Consider the following 19,703-nt stretch of genomic DNA (forward strand, 5'->3'; position numbering starts at 1 on the left):
TATCTATCTATCTATCTATCTATCTACTCATATATCTATCTATCTATCTATCCTCATTCTAATCCTAACCTAATGGCAAAACACCAGCTGGCAGGGGCCTGCCACTCCGCCCCGTGGTTGCCATCCAGGGGAGGGAGGTGTGACCGCTGGGGGTAGCGCACTTCCCTGGGTTGAGCTGGTACCTGTAACGCTTCAGCTTCCTCTACCGGCCCTGTGGCGCAATGGTAGCGCGTCTGACTCCAGATCAGAAGGCTGGGTGTTCGAGTCACTCCGGGGTCATTATTATTTGCATCTGGTTCACACGAACAACAACAATGAGTTATGTTCCCGCCTGTGATGTACAAGGTTGTGTATTTTTCGTCTAAAGATATTCCTCACTGTAGATGTTATGAGGACGTGTGAGGTGTTCGTAAGGGTTGTTGTGAGTGTTCTCGGCACACGTCGTCGCTTCCCTCATATTTTGCAGTGATAAGAGAAGGTCGAGTATGCGTGTGTGTGAGTGTGTGTGTGTGTGTGTGTGTGCGGGGCTCTGAGAGATACAGCTATTGACGTGGGTTGCAGGGGAGGGTGGTAGTGTCCAGACACCGGCACTGACCTCGGGAAGCAGAGAGCCAGCCTGTCTGGCCCAGTGCCAACGGGAGGGCCACTTCCCGACCCCACACAGCCGGAGCATCACGAGGGAGTTGGAAAGATTTCTATACGAAATATATTTCCACGACTCACGTGAAATATAGAAGGTTTCTAGCTTAATGGCAGCATACCAGTTCATACATGTCTGATTCCAGTGTGGACATATACAAAGCCCGGCATCCTTCCAGAGCAGAGATATGATCAAATGTCAGACTTTGATGGAAGATGAGAAGATTTCTCTGACGTGACTACTTAGTTACAACAAACGTGACCTGACACTCGTTGTAACCTCAAGGAATCTCAAGCAGGCAGGGTCCGGTAACACCTATATATATATATATATATATATATATATATATATATATATAGTAAGTATCTATTTGTGCTGTATGAAAAGGGAGTTTTATAGTCGTGGGATCCCATTTTTTGACCATTCTCGACCATCATAAAACTTTTCACATTTGACTAAGTTCTCCGCATGACCCACGTCTTCATACTTTTCTGTTCTCTCCACCAGTGTTACGTTACGTCAGTATTCCCTCACATCTTACGTAACAGTTGTCTTGCTTAAGTTCATGGTCGTCTAGTTGCTCGCTCTATCTGTACATCTTTCAATGAAATATTCAATTTCGTCATAGTTCATTGTTGTGGTCTTTTCACTCCTCACTCTCTCCTCTCTTCTAAGGTGGCCAGATTTAAAGGTCTCTCACCTTTCCTTGTAGCTCATCTCTGTCACCTCTGGTACCATCATCGTTGCTCCCCCTCTGGACCTTCTCTATGAGCTCTTCGTTTTTGTTTTTTTGTTTTCTTTAGGTGCAGTGACCAAATCTGGGAAGCATTTTCTAGTGTGTGAGCCGCTCGCTCAGTGTTCCATCATCCATGATCGTAAATGCAACTCTCATGTTTGCCAGTAACAGTTGATGTACTGAACTATTCTCATAAGGCAGGTCTCTGCCCACACGTTAGGGATAATGTCACTTCAGAACGTATTCCTGTATCTCATTCATGTGTGTGTGTGTGTGTGTGTGTGTGTTTATCATTTCATACACGACAGTAACCACCACAACACCAAAGGTTACGTCACATATGAGTGGACCCCAAGTGTCAACTGGCGTCTGTCCTCCGCCTCCGACACATGCAAGTTACGTCACACGGTTCCGGACCGTCACTTGGCGTTTGTGTGACGCCCATTAAACACCTCGAATCCCTTATGGCATCGTAACGAAACTAGTGGTTATATCCCTACGCGCGTATGTTACGTCACAAGTGGCGGATGTCCACACGTACGTCGCCTTGGTTTTATAACGTCATTCCACAATATGTCCCAACTGCTCTTTGGCGCAATGGTAACGCCTCTGACCCCAAATTAGAAGGCTGGATGTTTGCGTCACTCCCGGGTCACCAGTCTTTACATCAGTTGACTCATCTGTTTGTTGCCCAGTGAACTACAGACCAGGTTGTCATTACGTCACATCGTTATACGAAATCATTTAAATTCATCATCAAAATCGTGTTGTTTCTCCAATACATTTCCCGTCAGTGGACGCCTTATGAGCCTGCTCGGTGTTGTGTGTGCGTCTCATCCACCCGGGATTGTCGCTCCGTCTGTTGCCGTACTTTTTAACGCAGTGGAAGGCTTCCCCAGCAGGCCAGAAACTTCCCCAGCTGAGTGGGTGTGGGGCTGGAGTTCCCCAGACGAGGTCCTGGGGCGGAGGCGTCCGAACACAATTGTATGAAATGAGACTTTCTGCTTCATTAACCATTTTTTTTTTTTTCATTTTAAAGGAAATATTCTATTCTATCGCACACACACACACACACACACACACACACACACACACACACACACACACACACGGGCGTACATAGTTAAGATATTCATATTTCTGTCCATTTATTCATTTACTTAATCATTTATCAACTTATTCATGACCAGTAGGAAGCGTGTCATGAATTCGAAGCAGCGATTCAAAACATTGATTCCCCGCTTCTCGTTGCTTCCTCAGACCAGCGGCGCAAGGTATACACTTATCATATCAATAAAAGTGAAATAGATATATAGATAACCGATGACTGGCACGTAGTGAAGGTAACGAAGCGGTAACCGATGGTAGCAACACTCAACACTTCTTGTGTCATTGTGAGAGAGTAGCCTGTGTCGAGGATCTCTAACGTCATGGTCTATGTATTCTTTTATACACGTCTGTGCCAAGTCTGCTGACCTGGCTACAGACGCGTCTGTCTGTGTAACATTAGGGGACTACAGCAGGTGACATTTTCCTTGGCTGAGACTGTGTCAAGTTGTGTGAATTATTTTACGGTTCCGGAGTAGGGAGTTCTACACTCATGGCGACCATCTCTTGTGTGTGTGTGTGTGTGTGTGTGTGTGTGCCTTATCTGTGGAGGACTTGTCTGTGGATACTTTTTATGAGTAGCATCTGTTTTGTCTGTTTCTGTATATTGTTGTTCGGTAAGTTGTGAGAGATCAGGGGCCTCAAAGAACGTATTCATATGACCACACACTCTGATCTATGTCACACCATTAGTACATACTCATGCTTGTGTCACACAGTCAGTTCAATGATAAGTGAATCTCAACATTTGTTGTGCCACAGCAAACATTTCCCTCAGCGTCACACCTGCGGCAACAGAAGCCACACCAGTCTCTCTCACAACATCGGCCCTGTGGCGCAATGGTAGCGCGTCTGACTCCAGATCAGAAGGCTGGGTGTTCGAGTCACTCCGGGGTCAAAGTTGTTTATCTCTTGTTACCTGCAGGAAGAGGGTGCAGGAGGAAGGTTCTGCGCGAGGACGTGGTCATGATTCTCATGTGTCGCCTGGACTCTCTTATCGTCTGGAGTACCTGAGTATGAAGAACTTTACGTCAGCAAATGTAAATATCCGATATACCTTATATTATCAGTGTGAGACCTTCATCAGCTCCGTCACCTGCGCACTGGTCATGCTTGGTGTGGGTGACACACCACACCAACACAATGCCCACCACGCAGGCGGCCGGTACAATGCACCAGTGAAGCCTTGGCGTGAGGCACAGTGCCAATAACGTAGGTTATCTGGCACTGTGCCTCGACGGTGATCTGGTTCAGTGACTGGCTTTGTCTTGCCTCACAGGTCCCGCCAACAGCGACAGTACAGTGCACATGTATCTGATTGTTTTGTTTTGGATGGTCAGATGAGGGGATGAAGAGGTGGGGCAGGGTACGGGATGGTTGGAAATGGACGATAACAGTAAAATGTACACGAGTCCATGGAGTAAGATTTTTTATCATTTTTGTTATCATTATCATATATATATATATATATATATATATATATATATATATATATATATATATATATATATACATATATATATTTCATATATATTCGCTATTTCTCGCGTTAACGAGGTAGCGTTAAGAACAGAGGACTGAGCCTTAGAGAGAATATCCTCACTTGGCCCCTTTCTCTGTTCCTTCTTTTGGAAAATATAAAGAATTGAGAGGGGAGGATTTCTAGCCCCCCCCCCCCCCGCTCCCTCCCCTTTTAGTCGGCTTGTACGACGCGGATATATATATATATATATATATCAGCTGGTGGCTGATTCATGTGAGAAACTGCAGAAGCTGGTGACTGAGTTTGGTAAAGTGTGTGGAAGAAGAAAGTTAAGAGTAAATGTGAATAAGAGCAAGGTTATTAGGTACAGTAGGGTTGAGGGTCAAGTCAATTGGGAGGTGAGTTTGAATGGAGAAAAACTGGAGGAAGTGAAGTGTTTTAGATATCTGGGAGTGGATCTGTCAGCGGATGGAACCATGGAAGCGGAAGTGGATCATAGGGTGGGGGAGGGGGCGAAAATTTTGGGAGCCTTGAAAAATGTGTGGAAGTCGAGAACATTATCTCGGAAAGCAAAAATGGGTATGTTTGAAGGAATAGTGGTTCCAACAATGTTGTATGGTTGCGAGGCGTGGGCTATGGATAGAGTTGTGCGCAGGAGGATGGATGTGCTGGAAATGAGATGTTTGAGGACAATGTGTGGTGTGAGGTGGTTTGATCGAGTAAGTAACGTAAGGGTAAGAGAGATGTGTGGAAATAAAAAGAGCGTGGTTGAGAGAGCAGAAGAGGGTGTTTTGAAATGGTTTGGGCACATGGAGAGAATGAGTGAGGAAAGATTGACCAAGAGGATATATGTGTCGGAGGTGGAGGGAACGAGGAGAAGAGGGAGACCAAATTGGAGGTGGAAAGATGGAGTGAAAAAGATTTTGTGTGATCGGGGCCTGAACATGCAGGAGGGTGAAAGAAGGGCAAGGAATAGAGTGAATTGGAGCGATGTGGTATACAGGGGTTGACGTGCTGTCAGTGGATTGAATCAAGGCATGTGAAGCGTCTGGGGTAAACCATGGAAAGCTGTGTAGGTATGTATATTTGCGTGTGTGGACGTGTGTATGTACGTGTGTATGGGGGTTGGGCCATTTCTTTCGTCTGTTTCCTCGCGCTACCTCGCAAACGCGGGAGACAGCGACAAAGTATAAAAAAAAAAAAAAAAAAAAAAAAAAATATCTTTTCTTTCATACTATTCGCCATTTCCCGCACTAGCGAGGTATCGTTAAGAACAGAGGACTAGGCCTTTGAGGGAATATCCTCACCTGGCCCCCTTCGCTGTTCCTTCTTTTGGAAATTCAAAAAAGCCACAAACACTTGTATACCAACAACGTCCTCGCGTCGCCTCTTGATATATATATATATATATATATATATATATATATATATATATATATATATATATATAGATTAACCCAGCACTTCCTGGATGAAGAGGCACATCGTTGCTGGATGACCAGCGGGCCTACTGAGAGGTCGCCTCACATCTGCCCGACGCTCGGAGGAAAGCGCTTGACGACTGATGGTAAAACCTTTCCCGCGTTAGGTTTGTAGTGGCCGGGGTTAGCCCTCGGGCAGGACGTGATGTATGCTAACACGTTGCAAGGCAGACGGAGCAGAGTGACTGGCATCCACATCACGAGGATATGACGTAGATAATACCAAAATCCTTAAGGCCAGTAATTGGTTACTCGGTCCAGAAACAGTTTCATTTATAGACGATAACTGAGCGTCTTATTCCAGCAGACTTTTGTTGGGATTTTCCCGCTTCCTGAAGACTTTGAGGCGCTGGTGCCGTGCGTGAGGTCCCGCAAGGAGGGCCACACAACCCGGCCATCCTCAGCAGGTGTCCACTAAAATACCTTCAGAAAACGACTTCTGTTGATCAGAAAATATTCACACCTGGGAAGAAACAGAGAAGCGCACCAGTGAGGATTTTCCCTCTTCGGCTCAGTCCTCTGTTCTTAACGCTACCTCGCTGATGCGGGAAATGGCGAATGTATGAAAATAATATATGTATATATATATATATATATATATATATATATATATATATATATATATATATATGTGTGTGTGTGTGTGTGTGTGTGTGTGTGTGTGTGTGTTTGTGTGTGTGGGTGGCGTTTGCAGCTATTTCCTCAAAGCAAGATATTGTTTACACTTCGAAGCATGTATAAGGGCAGACTTAAGTCACATTCACGTATAGAAGGGGCCACCACGAGTATAGAACTCCTTCCCTGTACTACAGAAACAAGTAACTACATACACACACGGGAAAAGGACACATAGCCAGCAAAGATCTATCAGACCATGACTGCAGGGAGAGTACCCACAAGGTAGGCGACCTACAAGGTGACGCGTCCTCTAGAAGTAGCCTACGGCTTGAGGAGGAGGAAGACGAACGCTGGACCTGAAGAGGACATTCCCTTGACTATTACTTTATTATTTGAGCACGACTGAATTCCAAGGCTTAACTCTTAAGCTTAAGTCGACCTAACGCACCATCGTCTTGAACACCTTGACCAACGTACACTCTGGTTACCACTGGGGTGTGAGCCTCGCTAAGACAGGTGCAGGGTGGCCCCTTCCTCCTTAGGGACTGACGTAAACGGATGCAGTGGACTTTGGCGGAGGTGACGTAACGAGACCTATGGAAGGTGTGAGTGTCAGGCGCGACGGCGGCAGCAGCAGCCGGGGAGGTGGGGTGAGTTATGTAATGTGGAGTGGGAAGAAGTTACCGCCCCTTGCCACCCTCACTTCCTGCAGTAACCACCACCTTCCCTTCACACACCGCCGCCGCTCAACCCTGGTGGCCCGAAGGAGGGCCGCTGATCTGTCGCAATCAAAGAGCAACTAAAGCGTCTAAATGATCTTTTTTATCGGTAAGTGTAACTGGAGCATCGAGAGGGAGTCATGATAGTTTTGATTACAAGTGGAGAGGTGTGGCCGTGGGTGATGGCGTGTGGGAGACCGTCTCCCCCAAGCTCTCCACATCTTGTGGCTCTTGTCGACTTCCTTTCACCTGATGTATATATACCGGCCTCCCCGGTGATGACTGTATCACTTCACATCTTCCACCACCGACACCAGGACACACAGGAGCAAAAGCACTTCCACTGTTCACCAACTGACAACATGAGATTCATTGAGTTCGTAGCTGTGAGTTGATTACTTCTGTCGATCTGGGTTCGCTCGTGCATCACACCGTCCGTATTCTTTTTCAGGTCCTGAGTGAAACTTGAGCTGATGAGCCTCTGAAAGTCAACCTACTACACTTCTTGTTGACTCCATGAGTATCAGATTTGTACCAAAAGACTGTACCCATCGCTGAGGCGTCTTTCGGGTCAGTCACATCATGTCCACACAAGTCTTGGATGTGATTAAGATAACTCCCTCACTATGTTGTGGGTAGGTCCCGACGTCTCAGGACCCGCTTGTACCATTTCCCAGCCTTGAACTGTCTCGCTCAAGTTTCCTTCAACAGTTTAGAGAGAAAAACCTTGACTTAGTGAAGGGAGACGGCGCTGGCATGGCCCAGAGACGCCCTGGTCTCTGGGTCTGCTTACATTCTCTCCCGTCTACTGGAGGAATGAGGCCTTGCACACCCATCTGGGTCTCGCCCATCTTCTACACTTTTCCAAAAACTATTAGAACGATTTCGACCAAACCTTCTACTACTTCCTGCGGAGGGACAGTGCAGCGAGAGCGTGGCTATGAAGCCGCTTGCTGTGGACTGGTGGACATTACGATCGCCTCTTTGTTGTGGGGAGTGAGAGTACTCGTAATCCACCATTACCGGGAAAAGGACAGAAAGAGAAAGATCTTTATGATCTTCCACAGCTGAGGCGTACTTCATACGCCATTTTCCATGAAGCACACAAGAGATCTGAGATCAATCAAATCAGGAGGAAATGACCAAAGATATATCATTCGTTTTGTTGTCACATATCTCAAGATTCTGGCTTTGATCCAAGAGAAAAACAAGAAATTAGATCAATTATAATGATTTTGTATGTGTCCTGATGGTGGGGTCACACTTATATTAGGTCAGCTATACAGATAGGGTCATCTGTATGTGGCGTTGGTCCTACAGGTGGAGGTCATCCTCACATGAGGTCCGTCCTACAGGTGGAGGTCATCCTCACATGAGGTCCGTCCTACAGGTGGAGGTCATCCTCACATGAGGTCCGTCCTACAGAGGGGGTTCCTGATATCCTTAAGTTGTTGCAGGTGGCGGCCGCTGTGGTGCTGCTGGCGAAGGGAAGCGAGGGCGTTCCTTCGTCCCGCTACGGCGCCCCAGTTATACCTATCTTGAAGGATGAGCGCGACCAGGACGGCCTCGGTGCCTACACCTTCGCCTACAGCACCGGCAACGGCATCTACAGGAACGAGGCGGGCAAACAGGCCTACGGTCAGAACGCTGAGGGTGGCTGGAGGTAAGAATGGCGTAGTCTTGAACACTATCAGTCTACTCTCTCTCTCTCTCTCTCTCTCTCTCTCTCTCTCTCTGCCTGACAATCAACAGTCACTCCAGTATGCCATACTCAAAGGCGCGCGTTAACTCCACGAGTAATATTTTGCAGTGAAACGTGAGGGAGTTCTACGCTCCCTCCCACGTCTCTCGACTGTCATACAGCTTTTTAAACTCCCGTATGCTGACCACATACCCACCTCCAGTACTCTGTTTCAATCGTCCTCGACCACTACTATAAAAGTAATTTCTTCGCATTTCTCCTACCAAGTTTCTTGCTATGGCCGTTAATATTCTTGATTTGTATGTTAATCTTAATTTGTATGTTAATCATAATTTGTATGTTAATCTGTGTGAAGATATTTGCTGGCGCTTGCCCGTGTGTGTGTGTGTGTGTGCGTGTGTGTGTGTGTGTGTGTGTGTGTATGTATGTGTGTATGTGTGTGTGTGCGTGTATGTGTGTGTGCGTGTGCGTGTGTGTATGTGTGTATGTGTGTGTCCGTGTATGTGTGTGTGCGTGTATGTGTGTGTGTGTGTGTGTGTGTGTGTGTGTAAGGTCCTCCCTCACCCACTGTGGCATGTTGCCGAGGTGTCTCACTCACCATCTGTCCACAGATACACCTCGCCCGAGGGTCTCCCCGTCGAGATCACCTTCGTGGCCAACAAGGGGGGCTACCAGCCCCAGGGGGCCGTCCTCCCCGTCGCCCCGAAACTCCCGTACTCCAGGACGCAGCGGTATTAATTCCACCTGTTGCCTCTGTTGTCGTCCTCTCCACCCACCTCACACTTACAGTGGAGCCACTCACCTGTCGTATACCTTCTCATAGAGCCACCCACTGTGCTGTAGAGTAGTTCACCAGCCATCCAGCGTTTCATACAACTACCTAGTCGTCATACAGTACCACCTGGGGAGCCACACATCTGTCACACACCCTCCTGTAAAGCCATCCGTCATCCAAAGTCCCGCAGATCCACTATCCTGTCATACAACGTCTCGTTACACCACCATCCTGTCAAACACTGTTCTCAAGACACCTCATTATCCATATAAGGTCTCGCTAAGCTGTGATAGGAGCCCTAAAATTCAGCTCACCAACCCAGATAATGCGTGGGTCACCAGCCTCCCCGATAAAGCAGTCTTCACTACTGTGTGATGACGACTTCATGTGTTCCTGCGGCACCGTAGTCTAGTCTTCACCCCATCTACCCGCTAGTCGGGTCAAGCAGTGGGCCAATGTTACCGTGTCTTGTTACCATATGTCGCACTGCTTCCATGTCGTGTTCTGGTGTTTGCTCCTTGCTGACGCTGGGCGGCCCGGGCCACAGAAGGTCCCCACCTGGGCCAGGCGAGCAGAGATGTCCCAAAACCCACTTGGGTCGGGCCAGCAGATGTTCCCCTATAGCAACTCCCAGGTTGAGTCAGGGTACGTTGTAGCGGCAGCAGGCAGAGCTTCGCCATGTTAAGTTTGTCAGTATCGTAATATCAGTGAATAAAAGAAATACATACATGCTCAGGTTTACTTTCCTGTCTTGACAGACCTTGTGTGATAGTCATTATCAGGTCGGCAGTTAGTGACCTAATGATGCCAGTGACGACTTACATCATCGTCAAACTATTGATGATCTAAAGAGGAACTGTGATTGTCGTTTGTTCCTACGAAGAGGAGGAAGATGAAACGAACGGTGTCGTACATCGTGGTACAGCTAGTGATACAGAGAGCAAACACATCCTCGTCTACCATCTAACTTGTTAGTCTACGTTGAACCCCCACACACCCAAGGATGACCTCGTTACGTCATCAGAGACGATAGGTTAGCCTTGGCGTGACCTCAGGCTGCAGTATCTGCTACAACCTTGAGAACGAGATGCTCCTCGAGGTCTGTGTTGTGGTAGGAACGACACAAGCAAACCCTCAACTGATGCCCAGCTGACTTGTTGCGCTTAATCTACGAAGAATTTATCACGACGCGCAGGCTCTCTCTCTCTCTCTCTCTCTCTCTCTCTCTCTCTCTCTCTCTCTCTCTCTCTCACACACACACACACATCATCAAGAGAGAGAGGTGCATCCGAACCAGCCGCTGTATTTGAAGAGCAGGTGTAGGGTGCTTAGGAGCAGACATACATCTTTAACAAGATTACCAACTTGGTCATGACGCTTATGTCCATCACATGAATGTATCCATAGACACTGGATATGTATACCATTATATGTATACCATTATATGTATACCATTATATGTATACCATTATATGTATACCATTATATGTATACCATTATATGTATACCATTATATGTATACCATTATATGTATACCATTATATGTATACCATTATCAAAAGTTTCAATAATCAAACAATGAATGAAGGATAAGACAGTTTCCTGCAGGAGGCTCCCTCTGTGAGGCGTTGCAGGACCTGGTCGGGAGTCAGAGAGGATTTAAAATTGAGGTAAAGAGACGAGATGTGTTATCTTAATGTCGTGAGAACACTATACTTTTGACCCCTTACGTGCATATATAAAATTATGATTTCTCCCTTAAGGTTTACTAGGTGTAATATGTGACAGTTGTATATATATATATATATATATATATATATATATATATATATATTCCCTGGGGATAGGGGAGAAAGAATACTTCCCACGTATTCCCTGCGTGTCGTAGAAGGCGACTAAAAGGGGAGGGAGCGGGGGGCTGGAAATCCTCCCCTCTCGTTTTTTTTTAATTTTCCAAAAGAAGGAACAGAGAATTGGGCCAGGTGAGGGTATTCCCTCAAAGGCCCAGTCCTCTGTTCTTAACGCTACCTCGCTAATGCGGGAAATGGCGAATAGTTTGAAAGAAGAAAAGAATATATATATATATATATATATATATATATATATATATATATGTATATATATATATATATATATATATATATATATATATATATATATATATATATATATATATATCACGCAGTGGAATTTATTAAAAATAAGGGAGTGACAATGTTGTTGAATTGTTGGTGAGGATATTCAATGTATGTATTGTTCATAGTGAAGTGCCTGAGAATTAGCGGAATGCATGCATAGTGCCATTGTACAAATGCAAAGGGAATAAAGGTGAGTGTTCAATTTACAGAGGTATAAGTTTGTTGAGTATTCCTAGGAAATTATATGGGAGGATATTGATTGAGAGGGTAAAGGCATGTACAGAGCATCAGATTGGGGAAGAGCAGTGTGGTTTCAGAAGTGGTAGAGGATGTGTGGATCAGGTGTTTGCTTTGAAGAATGTATGTGAGAAATACCTAGAAAAACAAATGGATTTGTCTGTAGCATTTATGGATCTGGAGAAGGCATATGATAGAGTTGACAGAGATGATTGTGGAAGGTATTAAGAATATACAGTGTGCGAGGTAAGTTGTTAGAAGTAGTGAAAAGCTTTTATCGAGGATGTGAGGCATGTGTACGAGTAGGAAGAGAGGAAAGTGGCTGGTTCCCAGGGAATGTCGGTTTGCGGCAGGGGTGCGTGATGTCTCCATGGCTGTTTAATTTGTTTATGAATTGGGTTGTTTGGAAGGTGAATGCAAGAGTTTCAGAGAGAGGGGCAAGTATGCAGTCTGTTATGGAAGAGAGGGCTTAGGAAGTGAGTCAGTTGTTGTTCGCTGATGATACAGCGCTGGTGGCTGATTCGGGTGAGAAACTGCAGAAGCTGGTGACTGAGTTAGGTAAAGTGTGTGAAAGAAGAAATCCGAGAGTAAATGTGAATAGGAGCAATGTTATTAGGTTCAGTAGGGTTGAGGGACAAGTCAATTAGGAGGTAAGTTTGAATGGAGAAAAGCTGGAGGAAGTGAAGTGCTTTAGATATCTAGGAGTGGATTTAGCAGCGGATGGAACCATGGAAGCGGAAGTGAGTCACAGGGTGAGGGAAGGAGCGAAGGTTCTGGGAGCGTTGAAAAATGTGTGAAAGGCCAGAAAGTTATCTCGGAGTGCAAAAATGGGTGTGCTTGAAGGAATAGTGGTTCCTATAATGTTATATGGTTGCGAGGCGTGAGCTATAGGTAGGGTTATGTGGAGGAGGGTGGATGAGTTGGAAATGAGGTGTTTGAGGACAGTATGTGTGAGGTGGTTTGAGCGAATAAGTAATGAAAGGGTAAGAGAGATATGTGGTAATGAAAAGAGTGTGACTGAGAAAGCAGAAGAGGGTGTATTGAAATGGTTTGGTCGCATGGAGAAAATGAGTAAGGAAAGATTGACAAAGAGAATATATGTGTCAGAGGTGGAGGGAACGAGGAGAAGTGGGAGACCAAATTGCAGGTGGAAGGATGGATGGAAAAAGGTTTTGAATGATCGTGGCCTGAACATACAGGAGGGCGAAAGACGTGCAACGAATAGAGTGAATTGGAACGATGTGGTATACCGGGGTCGACGTGCTGTCAATGGATTGAACCAGGGCATGTGAAGCGTCTGGGGTAAACCATGGAAAGTTGTGTGGGGCCTGGATGTGGAAAGGGAACTGTGGTTTCGGTGCATTACACATGACAGCTACAGACTGGGTGTGAACTAATGTAGCCTTGTCTTTTCCTAGCGCTACCTCGCGCTCGCGAGGAGGGAAGGGGGTGCCATTTCATGTGTGGCGGGGTGGTGACAGGAATGGATGAAGGCGGCGAGTATGAATATGTACATGTGTGTATATGTATATGTCTGTGTATGTATATGTGTGTATACGTTGAAATGTATAGATATGTATATGTGCGTGTGTAGGCGTGTATGTATGATCATGTGTATGTGGGTGGGTTGGTCCATTCTTTCGTCTGTTTCCTTGCGCTACCTCGCTAACGCGGGAGACAGCGACAAAGTATGTTTGATAAATATATATATATATATATATATATATATATATATATATAACTTAAAACAGCTAATTGTTATGTTTCTAAACTTTAATCATCACTAACAGTTCAAGAGTACATTATAAGAAGTATGATATACAGAGGAAAAATGACATAATGATGAGGGTTATCTCCCGCGGTGTACGATGATAACCTCGTCCATTGGTGTACCTCAGTCCTGCTGGTCATTTGGTTATCGTTAACAAACTGTCAAGGCAGTTTTAAGACGACCACTTGTTGAACCCTGAGCACACGAGTCTCCCTCAGATACTCAAGTGTCTGTACATCGTCACCTTTACGTCTGACTCTCGTGTTCCTCCAGCGACAGTGTTTGGTGACGTGAGGCTATCATCACCACACTCGTCGGGTTAACACCTCACGACTGGAGAAATTACTGCTCCTCATCCTTCTCTCAGTGTGTGTGTGTGTGTGTGTGTGTAGGACGCTTGAGTTCTCAGATGTTTACCACTGTATTTCTGAGTAGGAAATTGATAGCTTCTAGATTCGACACGAGATGGACCTTTTTGCATTTACCTTGAATCAGAACGATCACAGAAAGACTGTATGGAGTGTATGGTAAGTCGACCCTCCCCATGTTCAGTAGATGAGGAGAGTCACATCATCCAGGGAGGCAAAGGTCCCCACGTCTGCTCGTCTACTTGAACGTTCATACGTTAAAGACTTTCTTCTCATTCTCCTTGGCTCTCCTGCGCTGGTCGTAGGCCTGGGCAGCGGGCATGAAGAGCCACAGGATAGTGGCAGTGAACATGATGCCGGACAACACCCACATGCTGACGGCGTAGCTGCCGCTCACGTCACGGATCACACCTGTAAAACACGTCCGACGGAGTAGCTAAGTTCCTGGCTACTGGAGCTACGTAGGGGTAGCTGGGCGGGAGGAGAGAGTCAGGAGGCCACAGGCGAGACAAGAGTATCCTAAGAAACAAAGCCAATCATTCTTCAGGTAAATAGCGATATATATGAAGAACAGACGGAAACTCGGTGTGGAGAAAATAAAGTGGTATGGACGACATCACACACAGAATTATAATACTATTCTGCTCTTAAAAAAGTATATACTTATAACAATGGATATTATAACTTTCATTACTAGCGTAACTAAAAGAATTATTCCACATAACTACAAAGAAGAAGAGGCTCCTGTCGTGCATGATTTAAGAGTTGATTAGATTCAGTCACCAGACTGATAAGAGATAAGGAGAGTGATCATTCGTGTGTGCCAGAACGGGCTCGGTATAGATAACCTGGCTGAGGTAGGGACCAATATGGCTGACCTGTGAGCGGCCCGAAGAAGAGGAATCCGGCGCCGATGGTGAGACTGGAAGCCCCGAAGACGGGCGCCAGTTTGTCCAGGCCCATGAACCTGACCATGACCAGATTGAAGAGGCCCATGGTCGTGCCGACGCCACTCCCCCACACCGCCATGGTCGCCATCATCCACCCCAGGTCGGACAGAAGCGGGAACACTGCAGGCACCAGCAGGATTAGTGTTCACCTCCCCTGGCCCTCACCTGTGCCACCAGACTAAGATATCTTGTTAAAGTGAATCGTGGTCGCTGGCAGACATGACCGGAAGGAAGTGATCAGCAGACTGTTGACGTCTTCAGGTGGATGGATGAAATCAAAGTGAGACACAGGAATATAAGGAGCGACAGGCCACTAGGTCACTTTCTAGGCTAAGATGTGGTGGTGGAAGGTATCAAAAACTCACACATTAGTGTGGTAATGGTCGACAGACGTACGGATGATGTACAGAGAAAGACCTGTAGGTGTTCGTATGACTGTGGAGGCAAAGATGTTAGTCGTGGACTTGAAGCGAGGTATTCATCAAGTGTATCCTTAAACGTAGCTACTGTACTGTTCTAAACCACTCTATAATTGGTACATCACTCCCTGCATTAAGAAGACGAAGAAAAAGTTGATTTGAGGTAAAACCCTCCTCACTCACCAAATTCACCCTCCTCACTCACCAATTCACCCTCCTCACCCACCACACTCACCCTCCTCATTCACCACACTCATTCACCTCACACACTACACTCACCTTTCTCACCTATGGAGGAGAAAGTGTGACAGAGTGGATGGACCTGATATGTAATAAAACATGGAAACAGAAGGTTGTGTCTCGGGCTTGGGTGACTGCTAATTATCACTGCTACTTTAATCAAAGGAAAACGTGCTAAGGTCAGGACCAACATACAGCAGTACTTAGTAGGTTGGTGACTTCTAAGTGCTCCGCAACATTACCAAAAATTAAAGGCTACAACAACAGGTCTTCTGTGCCAAATATGTGATCAGTAAAATATCCAATCTACTCTGTCATTGACTTTGCACTGCGGAGTGTATTAAGTTATATTGCACAAGACATCCGTGGCTTACCGAAGACACAGGTGGCTGAGGTGGTGATTCCAGTCATGTACACTGCTCGCATGTTGAATCCTCGACAGTCGGACAGCGCTGATATCAACCCCCTGGCTAGCAAGTTACATACAGCCGACACGGATATACAGGTGGCGGAGTCCTGTAGAGTGTGTCCCGCCTGCCTGCATGGCGAAGGGCACCATCATAGCAAAGTTGTAATAGCCGTTGAGGAACAACGAACTCCCGAAAGATATAATCACGGCACAAGGAGAGCGGAAGACGCCCAGGTCTGCGATGGTGGTGCGAACTACCTGCATGAACACCTTCGGGAGCCTCTTAATACCTTTCGATCCCTTCCTTGCAATGCTCTCCTTGACACTTACAACGGCAGGGGCAGCCGCGAGGCTAGACTGGCTCTGTGAGGAGAGCGAGAGCGTCATGTCGTCCATAGATGTCAAATACGAGCGCTCCTTTAGGCTGAGAGGGTCATCTTGCCACACAGTCACTCCGTGAGAACCACGACTCAGCCTCCCTGACTCGTCCTTGTCATCAGCACCAGACGAGGAGTCACCACACCGTCCTCTTTGCCTCACCTTCACAATATCCTCCCGCATCAAGTGCACAGATCCCTCCTCTATCAGCCCCAGGCGAGGCGGCTTCATATGCCACTCGACCGGGTGGAAGAAAGCAGCTCCGACCAGGCCGTTGAGCAATATCGCCCCAATGATGAGAGTCGCGCCCTTAAACCCGTACTCGTCTTGCAGGAAGCGAACTAAGGGAGGCCCGGCCATCTGCCCTATGGGTATTCCTGACATGGTAACTGCGTTGGCCACCCCTCGACGTCGGTCGAAGTACATGGGCACCAAGATGAAGCACATACACACAACCAGACCTCCGCCTACGCCTGCAAGCACATTTGATGTTCAAGGAAAAAAAGTGATAGAAAAGTAAATGAAAACTTCATCGTTGAGTCATGTAAGGAGAAAATATGTATCAGTCCACAGTAATATATATAGGAAGACAAAGGAATTCAAACAACAAAAGACCATTAGGTCCTTTCGAAGTCCTTTTTTCACATTTGACGATGAGATCCTGAAAAGACCATTAAGTAAACAGTTTGACGGTGTTTTTGAAAAGACAAGTAACACAGTGAATCAATCGCGACTCAAGAGGATCCCTGTAGCATCTGTCTTTAACGGTGACGGAAACGTTCAAAAACAAGGAAAACGAAATCGAAAACTCTAACTCCAGTCTAGAAAACCATCATCATCATCCAGTTCATCTAGTCGAGGAGATGGCAGATTTGTACACTTGTTGTAGGATATAGTAAAGTACACTTGCTGTAGGGTACAATAAAATACTTTTACAAGGGTAAACTTGAGTATATATGCACAAGTATTTCATCCACATTACAAATCATTACATTGTAAAACTACGTTTATATCAACGTTCATTCGTAAAAATGTTGGGAAATATGAAAGCGCTCGGTTTATGTGAGGGCAGCTGGAATCATTGGTGTGACCGTATGTGCTGGAATCACAGGTGCTGCAATCACAGGTGTTGAAATCAAAGGTACCATAACTATACATAGCTGGAATCATAGATGCTGGGATCATAGGTAATATAACCAAAGATGTTGGGTTTATAGGTTCTGGAATTATAGTTTACGTGCTAGAAAAATCATGAGAATCACTACTCTCTTTGACAGAACTTATGGACCATTTGGAGTGTGTTAGACATCCAGCAGAATGGCACTTCACCTATGAATGCTAAGGACTATATGTGCATAACACGGTCACCTTCAGATCAGCATACTTCACCGACCCTATATAGCCGAGGCGCTGGTTCTGCCATAGCTTACCGTTTAGCAGGGAGAAGGAGAAGAACAAGAACTCTGGTGAAGGAGAAAAGGCCGAAATGATGGTGGAGGTGGAGGCCAGTAGAACGCCCACGATAGCAACTCTCCTCCAGCTGAACTCCTTCGCCAGGGGCCTGACGAGGAACCCCATCATGTTCCATACGAAGCACTGGGTGTTGAAGATCCAGGCGGTAGTGGACGACGAGGTGCCCTCTCCCAACAGGTAGCGGGAGAAGAGAACGCCGAAGCTAAGCCCCACCACTGGCACTAACAGCTGAAATGATTGCCACGCCACTGGGTTACACACCGTTCTTGTACAGACATTGAAAACTATCAGTGAGCGCAGGGAAAGAGAGAATAATTCTTAAGTCTTATTTCTCATTCGGTAATGTGACCGTCCTAACACTGGGGAGAAAGTAAAGCAAAAGTCGGAGACATATAAGGAGACAGAGTGGTACACACTCACCAGGATTATGAAGGACCCTAAGACGATCATCCAGCCCCATCCTCCGTCAGGCACCCGTGTAAGTCCCGCGTCGCCGCAGACCTGTGCGATTTCCTCGTCGTGTCTGGTCAAGTTGTCGTCAGATTCCCCAGCTTTGCAGGCTTGTTGCATATACTTGTCTTCGTCCTTCATAAAATCATCAATCTTCACAGCTTCGTCTCCTCCTCGCACGGCTTCCTCGCTGTCTTTAATGAAGGCGTCGTCAAATTTTTCACAACCGTCGCCACCTACCTCTTCATCTTCGCCACTTCGCAAAGCCTCTCCGTTGTCTTTGACATGGCCGTCGGTAACTTCCCCACCGTCTCTACGAGTCTTCACCACCCCACCGTCCTCACGTATGTGATAGCCCCTTGAGCCTCTGCTACTTGCTAGTACGCCCTGGTCGCCGGCAGCAGCCTCTCCCAGCACCTGCTGGTTACCATGAAGAGCCGCACCAGTCATGACATAACACTGGTGGTGGCAGTGATGGCGCGCCCCAACCACATGGATATGTCCTGAATTATAACAAGTTCCTTATTGATCTCAATTATCAGCCTTCGCCGTCAACATCTCCAAGGTAGAGCCACTCGATCGGCTGAAGACATGGAGGCTATGATGTCGTCAGGGCAGTGGGAGATACTGCCTCCGTTCAGTGCCCCACCAGCACTGATGCAGGGCACCTACTGCACCCGAGGAGCGACTGCTTGTTGATGATGCTACTTAACGGTTGTCTTTATCTGATCCGCTTCGTGAAGCAAAGTCCATCTGTTATCATACCATCATTCCTATCATAGATAAAAGTTACCATAGACATGAAGGACTGATTACAGTTTAGTAACAGAAGTTGAGAACCGTTTTATAACTAAACATGAGCCTCAATGTGATCATTATCTACACCTATGATCTTGAAGGTAGATTGAATAAAATGATTTGAAAGACCCGGTCCAGCTTACTCTCCCTAAACCTGTGACAGAGACGTGTCAGTGGGAACGTAAGAAGAAATAGATACAATTTCTACAAACACACATACGGTTACGTAAAGCGCACACTATGCGTGTGAGCTGACATTATTTCGAATCATGTATCCTCTGTAAACATGATTACATTCCTGAGCACGGTGCCTTCGCCTCAGACTAAGCACTTCCTCCGTGGATTAATATCCCAGCTTACTCTTACTTAACTACTTACTTGCTTACTTACTTACTTACAAGTCCGCTGTCACTGAGCAGCTTGATCTGACGTGTCCTGAAACCTCTCATGCTGCCTGCATGAAATCCTGTACGAGATTTATCCCATCTGTAGCAAGTGTCTTCTCTTGAGGATGAACCACTGGGTTTGTGAGGGTAAATGTGTGCGTGGGTGTGATTACCCATTTTCTAATGCCGATTTTTGGCATATCTCTTGAACCTTCTCTACCATCATGTAACTTTCAAAACGTCTAAAAGCTGTTCACAAATATAATTTCTTCATTTAAGTGACGCCATTCATTTACAACTTTTCTGCTGTAGAAGAACTTTACAATTTTGGCTCGTGTATCCCTACGTATGTGGAAGGATTATTCTCTGTGTCATTAATTTGGTTTATAATCTTAAAGAACAGTTATGCTTAGGCCAACCTTCAG

At 46.1% G+C, this 19,703-nt stretch overlaps 2 protein-coding genes and 2 non-coding genes across 4 annotated transcripts in view; 3 read left to right on the plus strand and 1 right to left on the minus strand.

Moving 5' to 3' along the window:
* Nucleotides 1-207: 207 nt before the first annotated feature.
* On the plus strand, nucleotides 208-279 carry TRNAW-CCA (transfer RNA tryptophan (anticodon CCA)). Its single transcript has one exon. It is a non-coding gene; the product is annotated as a tRNA-Trp (tRNA).
* Nucleotides 280-3,309: 3,030 nt separating this feature from the next.
* Nucleotides 3,310-3,381, plus strand: TRNAW-CCA (transfer RNA tryptophan (anticodon CCA)). Its single transcript has one exon. It is a non-coding gene; the product is annotated as a tRNA-Trp (tRNA).
* Nucleotides 3,382-7,047: 3,666 nt separating this feature from the next.
* Nucleotides 7,048-10,707, plus strand: LOC139750133 (cuticle protein AMP1A-like). The gene is made up of 3 exons (XM_071664468.1): nucleotides 7,048-7,170; nucleotides 8,242-8,447; nucleotides 9,098-10,707. The coding sequence occupies exons 1-3, from the start codon at nucleotides 7,063-7,065 to the stop codon at nucleotides 9,222-9,224; spliced, it is 441 nt and encodes a 146-aa protein (XP_071520569.1). The 5' UTR covers nucleotides 7,048-7,062; the 3' UTR covers nucleotides 9,225-10,707.
* A 2,684-nt stretch (nucleotides 10,708-13,391) lies between these two features.
* The window catches only part of LOC139750438 (monocarboxylate transporter 12-B-like), a 10,227-nt gene continuing 3,915 nt past the window's right edge, over nucleotides 13,392-19,703 (minus strand). Inside the window, 6 exon segments of the mRNA XM_071665241.1 lie at nucleotides 13,392-14,186; nucleotides 14,654-14,845; nucleotides 15,759-15,918; nucleotides 15,920-16,644; nucleotides 17,602-17,872; nucleotides 18,065-18,867. Coding sequence (XP_071521342.1) covers nucleotides 14,026-14,186; nucleotides 14,654-14,845; nucleotides 15,759-15,918; nucleotides 15,920-16,644; nucleotides 17,602-17,872; nucleotides 18,065-18,544 — 1,989 coding nt within the window. The 5' untranslated portion in view covers nucleotides 18,545-18,867 and the 3' untranslated portion in view covers nucleotides 13,392-14,025.

This window comes from Panulirus ornatus, chromosome 9, assembly GCF_036320965.1.
Source record: "Panulirus ornatus isolate Po-2019 chromosome 9, ASM3632096v1, whole genome shotgun sequence".
Lineage (NCBI taxonomy): Eukaryota > Metazoa > Arthropoda > Malacostraca > Decapoda > Palinuridae > Panulirus > Panulirus ornatus.

Excerpts from the sequence above, each read along its gene's own strand:
- LOC139750133 (XM_071664468.1), top strand. The coding sequence starts at position 7,063 with ATGACTGTATCACTTCACATCTTCCACCACCGACACCAGGACACACAG. Across the intron at positions 7,171-8,241 it reads GATTCATTGAGTTCGTAGCT|GTGGCGGCCGCTGTGGTGCT; the intron begins GTGAGTTGATTA and ends AAGTTGTTGCAG. Across the intron at positions 8,448-9,097 it reads AACGCTGAGGGTGGCTGGAG|ATACACCTCGCCCGAGGGTC; the intron begins GTAAGAATGGCG and ends ATCTGTCCACAG.